Here is a 9,790-nt window from a genome sequence, read left to right as displayed (position 1 = left end):
CTTATGTCTCCTCAGTTCATATAGTAAGTATTATCTTAGGGAATCTGTCTAAATGCCTTGTGTTGGTGCTGTAGGTGTGGACTTGCCTAAGGTTTAAAGGAATGGAGCTTTTACTGAATGTAGGTACTAAAATCTCAAATGCTGTAAAGTGTTGCAGAAGATCTAGACTAAAAATCAGTTTTCAGAAGTGCTGCCCATCTCATAAAAAACGATTTTACAATGTTAAGTGGTGAAAACGTTGAATAAGTTTGAGAAAGCCTCCTAGATCTGCTGACAGCTGTGAAACTGTGGGAGGAGAGGATGAGGTTTAGCTGAGCCTTAGTGCTTTCATCCTCAGGACTGACTCAGACCTGTTGCACACAGAACTTTTGTCGTGACACTTTCCTAAGTTTTCAAATTTTAATACCTTGCATTTAACAAACTAAACAATTCAAGAATTAAAAATAAAAAAAAAATTAAAAAAAAATCTTTTGAAGTTGTTACAAGTATTTGGTGATTTCCTAAACCAAATTTGTTGTTCTTCAGCTTTTAGGGGTGGGCAGGGAACATTTAACTTGTCCAGTTACCTGCAAACAATCCACATTTTTCTAGCAGTGGGATCTGTGTGTTATTTAACTGCACATTTCTCAAGTTCTTGTCAGTATTGTCCTGTTTTAGGTAGATTTTTATCTGGCTGTCTGGCAGAAATGGAGAGCTCTTTATCTGTGAACAGCAATGTTCTCTTGTTTCTGTTCACTCCACTGCATTTCAACATGTAACCACTAGTAAATAGCAAGATACAGACAACAGCTGATGAAATCCTGAAATATATGGATTTAAGTTCAGTTCTGTTAGTGTTTTATTTCCTCTTTTCCTCTCTCCTTGCCACTCTCCCCCTGCCCTCCTGATTTATATTGTATTTCCTTACTTCAGGGATATCTTTCCTGCCTGAAAATTCTGGTGTGTTTTAGGTGTCCAATATATGATTACAAGTTTACTAAAATAAAAAATTCCCAGATGTCTGAAAAATTATTTACAAACAATGCAATGATAGTACTTATAAATAAGGATCAGCTGAATTTATATTCAGAATACTGTTTAACCCCAGATTTCCTCTATGACTGTGGGCAAGGCATTTAATTTCATTGTGGGTGGGTTTGCCATCTGTACTAGAGGGAACAGCACTACTCCTCTGGGTTTTTTTCTGCAAACAGTATGAGCACTGACAGAAGAATCATCCTCTAATATAAATAGAGATGTATTAATAATATTACTGTACATAAAAATTGGTAACCCAGTTCTATGAATTCTATTAACACAAGACTTCAAATAAAACTGTTTGTTTTATTGTCATACAAGTGACATACCAGGAATGAGAAGGGAAGTAAGTTTAACACCAGATATGCATCCTTGGGAATCAAATCAAGATTTTGAGTCCCATAGTCTTTTTGGAAAGCACTTTGGCAACGTTGAAGTCCTGTTGCAAAAAATGGGGTGCATACAGTTTGTTCATGTAACATACACTGGACTTTCAGTTTGAATTGCTGTAAAGTCCCAAGAATTGAAGTAGAGATGACTAATGTAGGTCAGTATACATTTTTGTAACTATCCTGGAAAATACTGAATAAGCAGTCTTAAATGTGTTTTTCCTTCTTTCTGTAGGATTTGTGTGTGATCAGCATTGTGCTGTACCACAGTGAAGAGGTATTTTTCACTTCAAGATACCTTGCATTAAGGGATCATGGTAGACAGTTTAATAGTTTCTTTGAGGTAAGTGATGCAATAAAGCATTTAAAATCTTATTTAATGTTCTCTTAACACACTGCAATAAATATCAGTTTGGTTATCTTTTGCTCGGGTGTTAAATTGTCTGCGTCATAGGAGGATAAATAAAAATCTTGTCCCAGGATCAAATACTCAAGTATATGCATACCAGACATAGCATTCTTTGGTGATAGTGAAAGAAGAAAGTTCTCAGTGATTGTTTATGCTCAGAGCATCTCTTTATGAGTGCCAATGTGATGGCAAATATTAGTGGAAAGTGCCTGTTTTTTTGATGAGGCTGCACAGCTACAATCACTGGGCTTAAATTACTGTTTTATACATTTTAGTACCTGTGCTGCAATTCATTCAGGGATTTGTATTATGCATTCCTGAAACAGTTTGCCAGTGGGCAAACATAGGAAAGACCTTTCAAACAGCTTTCCTAACAAAGGAAACATTCAGCTGTTTCTAAGCTGGTCTGGCCGGTTCTGTAGTTGGGCAAGCAGATTCAGAGCAGGCAGGCTCCACAAACAAAAGGTGGCCTCCTCCGAGGAATGACAGCTCCCTGCTCTTGCATTTGGATGGGGACACTGTCAGTAACACCTCAGCTCTAACCTTGCTCCTTGTGGGTTTGGGACAGCAATCTTTGAATTGCAATTTTGGCCCCCTCCTAATATGCCAGGGCAGATTCCACATCAAAATGGATCTGTCACGTAGTATTGACACGACCTGTGTTATCTTTGCTGTTGAAATTTCACCCTGTGTAGCTCCTCCCAAGCTGTCCCAGACTTAGGCTGCTCTGCAGACTTGGGAGGAAGTTGGGAATGTGGGACAAGAGCCATCCTGCAATAGTCAGTATCGATCACTTGGCTGAAATGCTTTCACTTGTATCTGAACGATCCACAGTTGGCCATTATGTTCCTTCATAAAATACTAAAGAACAGCAGCCAGGTGAGAGATCTGTTTTGGTACCTCCAACTTCATTCCTGCAGAGCTAATATTCACTGCAGTGACAAGGAAGAACTCTGAGAGGTGTTTCTCAAGGAGGTGTTCCTAGATGAGGTGTTAATTAGCAAAGTTTTTCTTGCTGCTCCTACAGTAGACCTAATGTTGTTTTGCTTTGTGCTTTTTGCCTCCCCCTCTCCCCCAGTTAAAGAGAAATTGGCATTGCCAGAAAAAGAATGTGAGCAAGTTTGCTCTTTGTAACTTGGATAGATGGACAGTTTAAAGCCTGACTTTGCTTCAAATCAGGTCCTTGGCTCCCAAGTGCCTTATGTTCTTACAGAGGGTTCTTACAGAGGCCCGAGTTACACAGCCATGGATCAGCTGCAATTGGTACCTCACCTGTTCCTGGATACTTGGAAAGTTTTGCCTTGTATTGAGGAGCACTTGTTCTTTTTGGCTTTTTTGCATTGTAAGAATACCTGAATCAAACCCACTGAAATTGGAGAAGCCTATTCTTGTAGCCTGGGAGGCCTGAGGTTAGTCAAGCACGACAAATAAAAAGGCCTAGTGTGGAGAAGTTAGCCAAAGCAAGCTACTGAGGGAAATAACATTAAAAAACTTAAATTACCACACACTGATTTAAGCTAGAGGCTTGCCTCAGGATAGCTTAAGTATTCCTGGCAAATTTCCTGTGTGTTTGGAATAGTAGGTTGATACCATTGTTTCTGGCAGATCCAACTGCAGATACAGAAGCAAATTTAAAAAATAGCTTTATTGTCCTTGAGCCATGAACATATAGAGGGTTATTCCTTAAAGAATGGCCAGGAGAGGCTTGGCACAGAGTAATCACACATACACTACAAGTTTGCATTTTAGAACTGAGAACTTTAATCTGGTAAGTAATTTGCTTTGAAGATTACAGCTCTCATTCAGTTCAGAACTCACAACCTTGTGCATGATTTCAGAAGAATTTACACATGGAAATCTGTAGTCAGTCAGACTGACTGTCCTGTTGAGGGTGAAAGCATTCATTTCCTTCTGCAAAGTTTGAACTTTCTTTCACATGCTCTGAGGGATTATAGGGAGTAGAAGCCATAAGGGAGCAGGGATCAGGTAGGGAGATTCTGAAAAGGAAGTTAAATATAATTTGCAGAGGACGTGGGCTGGGCCTGTCACAGGCTGCACTCCACCTACTTAGATGCTTGTCATTTTTCATTGAGAAGAGTGAGGAGATCACTTGAGCACTTGGAAAAGTGAAGCTGAAGACAGACTTGATGCTGTCATTTTGCAGTTTGGAGGTCTGAATTCTGATTCTTCCTTTGATTTCAGGTGGGATTTGCAGATCAGTTTATTCATTTGTGCCTTTGGCTTCCATCTACCCTTGTGTGATTGGGCCCTGCTCTGAACTCCATGTTTTGAGTGATTTCTTTGTAGTGCCTTATGCTGGCTCTGATTTCAGCCACCTCCTCAGTATTTTGTTTTATCATAGCTTTGTGCAATATAATACTTCCTTCTAACACACTTTTTAAAGTGCTGCTTTCCCCCCCCTCAAATTGACGTGGCAGTAAAGAAGTAATGACTTTTTCTTGCCTTTAATTGGTTTATTGCTTTGAGAGAGAGGGCCATAGATGATGAGGTGATGATAGGCCATGTGCAATCAATACTTGCCTACTGGTTCCTTTTGCAGTATGTTGGCAAGGACAAACAGAAAACTCAAGAAAAACATTCTCCCTAGTAGAAGAATGTTTGCATTGGTGGTAATGCAGTGCTTAGTATTAAAAAAGGCCCTTTCTGTTTAGGAGGTCTGTCTCAGCAAATACCTGAAACAATGAGAAATATTTAAAGAGTTACTGTGTAGGGAGCAAAGGAGGGAGCTGTGAGTAGGAAACACAGCTGGATTTTGTCTGGTCCATTAGTTTGCAGATGTATTCTGTGTCCAAATCCATCAGTTTTACTTCTGCATTGAAATTCAGCAAATCATTAGCAGCTTTCCCCTTTAGAGAGGGTCTGAAACATACTCTTTGTAGACTGAAAAGTCAAATTCCTGGTAGAAATAAAGATACCTTGATCTTATTTCTCATACCTGTCCACGTTTTCTTATGGAGTGGCTTGTTAGAAGGGGGCAAACCAGTCCCCATTGCAAATTATGGCAAACAACAGACTGAGCTAACTGTGCCTAACTTGTAACAGGCTCACAGGAGTCATTATGGTGGTGAGGCTTGACAGAACAGAGTTTTTTTGGGCTTGGTTCCCGTTATGACTCCTTTCAGACTGAAGATGTGGTGACTGGGGTGATGCTTGGCTGCTTATCCTGAGTCTCTGGTGGGCTGTGTCTGCTGCTTTCCACCTTCTGTGCTCATTAGGTTATTCAATTTTCACAAGTGTTAGGCAGCTGGGGAAGAACCTATTTCTCCATGTTTCCTGCGTGCTGGAGGTGGGATGTTCATCTGGAAAGCGAGGAGCCAGAGCTAGAAGCAGACCTAGTCCACAGATGGGTGAATTCTTACTTAACACTTTAGAAAACTTGCAAAGCATATGTCAGTCTGACACTGAATGCTGAGGTGTTAAAATATGCCCGGCCAAGAATATTTTAATTTAAACATGGAGTTATGTGAAATACTGTCAGTGGATTCTACTTGGTGCTCTTTCTATGTATGGCCCTGGTACTGTCTGCTGTGAATAGAATGTCATCAGGACATTTCAAATACTTTAGTGAGTCTGCTTTGGTTAGTAATGGTTTTCAAGTATCTAAATATTTGCAGTATGAACCCTGTACATAGGTTGTAGATGTGCAGTTTGTATTAGTGGTATTTATATGTTCTGTTCCACTGTTTGCCTTTTCAGACTTCTCAGTTCCCTAGCAGTGTTGGGATTTCAGTTTGTCATCCCACAACCTTCAATTGAACACAGAAAGGTAAGCATTAGAAACATTCAGATCTTGTATACTTAAAGATAACAGTAGAAAACATTAGAGTAAGGTGTGTAAAGCAATGCAATCTGAATAAAGTTCTGGCAATAATTGCCTTCTGTTGTGTGTGGGGGGGGGTTGTTTCTTTTTATTTTTATAAATTATACTTGGTTGAAAGAGGCTCATCATGGTTAATTAGCTGAGTAATTGTATGGAGTGTTGTAAGTCACACAGTTACTGAAGCTTTGGAACATTTTCATCATGTGACACACAAGGGAAAAAGAATTCTTGTCAGTGAGAGCAGACATGGAGTGATTGGAGAACCACCCAGTTGCTCACAGGTAGTTCATTCTATTAGAGGGACAGAAATGTCTGGAACAGAAGCTGGACCCAAACCCCACTCTGTTACCAGATTTCCATTGGTAGGGATTGGAGCTGGAAGCTGCTGAAGTTTCCTGTTGTGCTCCTGTGAATGGTTCACTCCTTGGTTCACTCCCAGGGTGTCTCTGAGGGGGTTTGCAGCCTGCACCCTTCCCTCCTGCTCAGCACTGCTCACATCTGGGCTGAGCACCGGGGTTTTTGCACTGCTGTTCAGGAAAGTAGTGGACACTTTGGAGAGGAACACAGACCAGCAATGATTCTCCTCAGGAGATTTTAAAATCTTACCTCTGAGGGAAGTTTAAATGAATTCAGGTTTTTTTATTCTAAACATTAGAAGACTGGTGGCAGAGGCAGATATAATGTTCAAATACTTAGAGTGCTAAAGAGAAGGCTGTTCTTTCTGTCTGGTGGAGCAGATGAGAAGAAATGCATTTAAACTGAGGCAAGGGAAACTTAGGTTTGATGTTAGAAAAAACTTCTCATGGTAAGGATATAAAGAAGAATGGATGATATTGATGGGATAATATTTAGAATTTCCATGATGGAGGTCTCTGTGAATGTGTTGAACAAATGTTTGTCAGGAATGATGTGCAGGTATTTGTGATCCTACCAGAGACCTGAGGTGAGACCCCTTGAATGCTGTTCTGTCTCTTTGTGGGCTGTGACCTTATATCAATGTTCTCATTTCTTAGTTGATATTCAAACACAACCTTATTAAAGGTATCAAATAACCTATTTAAAAACACGTTTTCTTTTTAATATAGACTTTTAAATAATAATGCAAGGTGCATTTTTTTAATAAACTGTACTTTTAAAAGGAGATAAAAGGCACATTTTCTGGGTTTCCTTTTTTTTATGCTATCTTTAGGTTAAAACATTTTTTGGGCAATAGCCTCATAGTTATGGACTAGAAACCTGAAGGCATCTGATAGTCACAGTTCCTGAAGAACACAGATGTCCTGTTAACTCCTTGTGCAGCCTAATTGTAAGACAAGTTAAATGAGGTCAGTAGTGATGCAGTCTCAAACTGGCACTGTCCAGTCTGCACAAGCTGTCCAGGGGCTCTGTTCTTAACTGCTCTACAACACAGTATTCCTGCCTATCTTACATCTCTTTTGTCCTGCAGCTGAGATGGTCATGCTGCTGCTCTGCTTTCAGTACTCTGCCTGATTAGACATTCTTTTGTAACACTGACAGTGGAGAGATGCTGCAATCCAGCTTCCAAATAGCTTTAGGGGGAATAAATCTGCTAACTAAAATAGAGTAACTCAGAGAAACAATTGCTTCATTCTGGGAAGCCCCGGAATTAATTTAGATAAAATCAGATTCTTTGTTTTCAGTTGAATGAGAAATGCCACGGGTCTGGAGTGTGTTCTGTTCTAGTTAAAGGGACTTGGGGGCATGGTAACCACCTTGGAGCCCTGCTTTGTGCTGCAAACAAGAGAGGCACAAGTTTCCTGGGGAGGGTCTCACGCAGGCTCCGAGGCTGCCTGTCAGTCTGAGCTCTTACACCACTGAGAGGATTCTCGTCGTGCCAAACTGTGTTTAGTCTTGAAGTCTGTATTTGTTAAACTTTTCACAAGCCTTCTGGCACACCTGTCAGCTCCAGACTAGAGGGGCTGTTGGCAGCTCTGAAGGACATGTTTCTAACGGGGTGTGGGTTCCCAGCTTGTAGCTCTGGAAGTTCTTTTCCTGCAGTAACCTGGACACGTGTGTGCTGGCATCCCTAGGCAGCATCTCCTGAGTATTTCTGGGTGGATGTCTCTGCTGTCTGGCAGAGTTCCTTCCATGTGAGAGGAGGTCGGATTTTTCAGGAAGGAAGGGAGAGGAGGAGACAGGGATTTGATGAACAATATGCCATTTTAACAAAATAGTGAATAACAAAAGTGGTGTTTGGTAACTGCCATATACACACTCAGAGGGTACAGAATGTGGAAACTAAATAACTACTGCTGAAGTCTAATGAAACATTAGACCATATCCCAGTCCTTATTGTGTGTCGATTTTGCAGCTAAAAGTTAAGAATGTGTGCATGACTGATGCTTTAACCTGCAGTATTGGAGAATATGGATTATGCCTTGTGCACCCTGCATATGGTTATTTTTCCTCTGAAAACTGTGGACAGGGAAATAAAATCAGAGAATTGGACTTGGGTATTTGGCTGAGTAATTTGTTAAAATATTTCCAAATAGTCTAGATGTTTTTCTTACAGTAAAACTTTTGGGAAAATGAAGTAAAACCCAGGACAATCCCCAAAGCAGTTGTTGGAAATCCACTGTAACTCCTACACACCCACAGTTCAGCTGAGATGTTGTTCTTTTAGGACTTGCGTGTGCTTAAAACCATCAGGAAATACTGGGGTGTTTTGTTTTGTTTGGTTTGGTTGTTTTTTTTAAAAATCTTGCTAGTTTTTAAGCTTTTGTTTCTTCTTTGTTTAAAGTCACACTAGTTTCAGAGAAGCTTACTTAATGTAGATTCTTTAACAAAAATCTATTTGTAGTTTCCTAACTCATACTTGTAGGAGTTTTTTATTTAGCTTCAGTGTATTAGAACTGTTGAAAGTACCATTTGGCTACTCTTGACTTAGTGGTATATATTTAGGAGCTTAACAGGAAGAAAGAATTTTATCTTATCAAGCAGCATTTTTTTTAATATTTTTTTAATTTAAGAGGAATTGCATCAACAGATTCTGGAAGAGCAGAACTCAGCAGGTTGCTTCCTCACATGCACACACAAAAATCTGTTTCTGGCATGACAGCATGGGACTTTTAGCTGGAAGAATGAGCCAAATTACTTCCCTAGCAGGGAAGTGCAGATAGTGGAATTAAGACTTGGGGAGATGACAGAACGAAATGGGAAAGTTGTGGGAAAACATTTGACTGGGCAATGTTTTCTGCTTTTAGACCTCATAATTTTTAAATGACAGTCTTGGAAGCTTGTCTGACATACAAAGTCAGATTTACCAATACAGAGTTTCTAGTTTCAGAAATACCCAGCTACCTGATTTTTATATAGAAATAGCTTTTGTGCTTATTTACTTTAAACAGTGCTGTCTCTGCTGTCAGAAGTGCACAAAAACTGAAAGAGCATCCTTGTATCTTCCTATATCTGAGTTTAGGGTACTATGTTTGTTAATCCCTTCTCTGTAAATGGCACAGGTTTGTACAGTAATTCAAATATATTAAATATGGTATGTTTGTTAGATAGAAATGAAAATTTTTATGCAAAAGACTCTTACGGTTTCTTGTTGGAAACAGGGGTTATAGTGTTGGTTAGAAGCTTTTTTTTCATGATCTAACGTATTTATTCCTCATTCATAGTATAGAATTTGTATTATCAAGTGTATTCCTTGTCAGTAATAGGAAAAAAGGGGTAAATGTTTTGTGAAACCAAATTGTGTTTTAAAATGAGCCAAACTCTCTGCAGCTGGTTAAACTGAAATCTTTCTTAATATTTGAATGATTAACTTTCCTTGTCCATCAGTGCTGGACATATGAACAGCCCTCCTGCTGCTCATGAAACTCTCTGTTCTCCTTCCCTGTGCTTATTGTATTGAGATTTAACCTTGTCTGATGAGTGTCACACTGATTAAGTGACTGTTAAAACTATAAAACATAGCACTCCTTCTCCTAGACAACCACTGAAGTCTGTATTCCCAATTTTACAGAAGTCATTCCTGGGTGGATTTTTGACTAATCATGTGTTGCTGTGTTAAGACAGTAAGCTGTGGTTATATCTATGCTGTGTTCATTTTAGTAAAGCTGATAATGTAAGTAGTAGCAAAGTCTGTCCAAATGAAATTTCTGACATAAA

At 39.5% G+C, this 9,790-nt stretch overlaps 1 protein-coding gene across 1 annotated transcript in view; it reads left to right on the top strand.

Moving 5' to 3' along the window:
* Window positions 1-1,645: 1,645 nt before the first annotated feature.
* The window catches only part of THSD4 (thrombospondin type 1 domain containing 4), a 240,723-nt gene continuing 232,578 nt past the window's right edge, over window positions 1,646-9,790 (top strand). Inside the window, exons 1-2 of the mRNA XM_025894836.2 lie at window positions 1,646-1,749; window positions 5,533-5,602. Coding sequence (XP_025750621.1) covers window positions 1,721-1,749; window positions 5,533-5,602 — 99 coding nt within the window. The 5' untranslated portion in view covers window positions 1,646-1,720. The remainder of the gene's footprint in view (window positions 1,750-5,532; window positions 5,603-9,790) is intronic.

Source organism: Manacus vitellinus, unplaced genomic scaffold (genome assembly GCF_001715985.3).
Source record: "Manacus vitellinus isolate BGI_N305 unplaced genomic scaffold, ASM171598v3 scaffold_16_pilon, whole genome shotgun sequence".
NCBI classification, from domain to species: Eukaryota; Metazoa; Chordata; class Aves; order Passeriformes; family Pipridae; genus Manacus; species Manacus vitellinus.
This window is presented reverse-complemented; position numbering and strand designations above follow the sequence as displayed.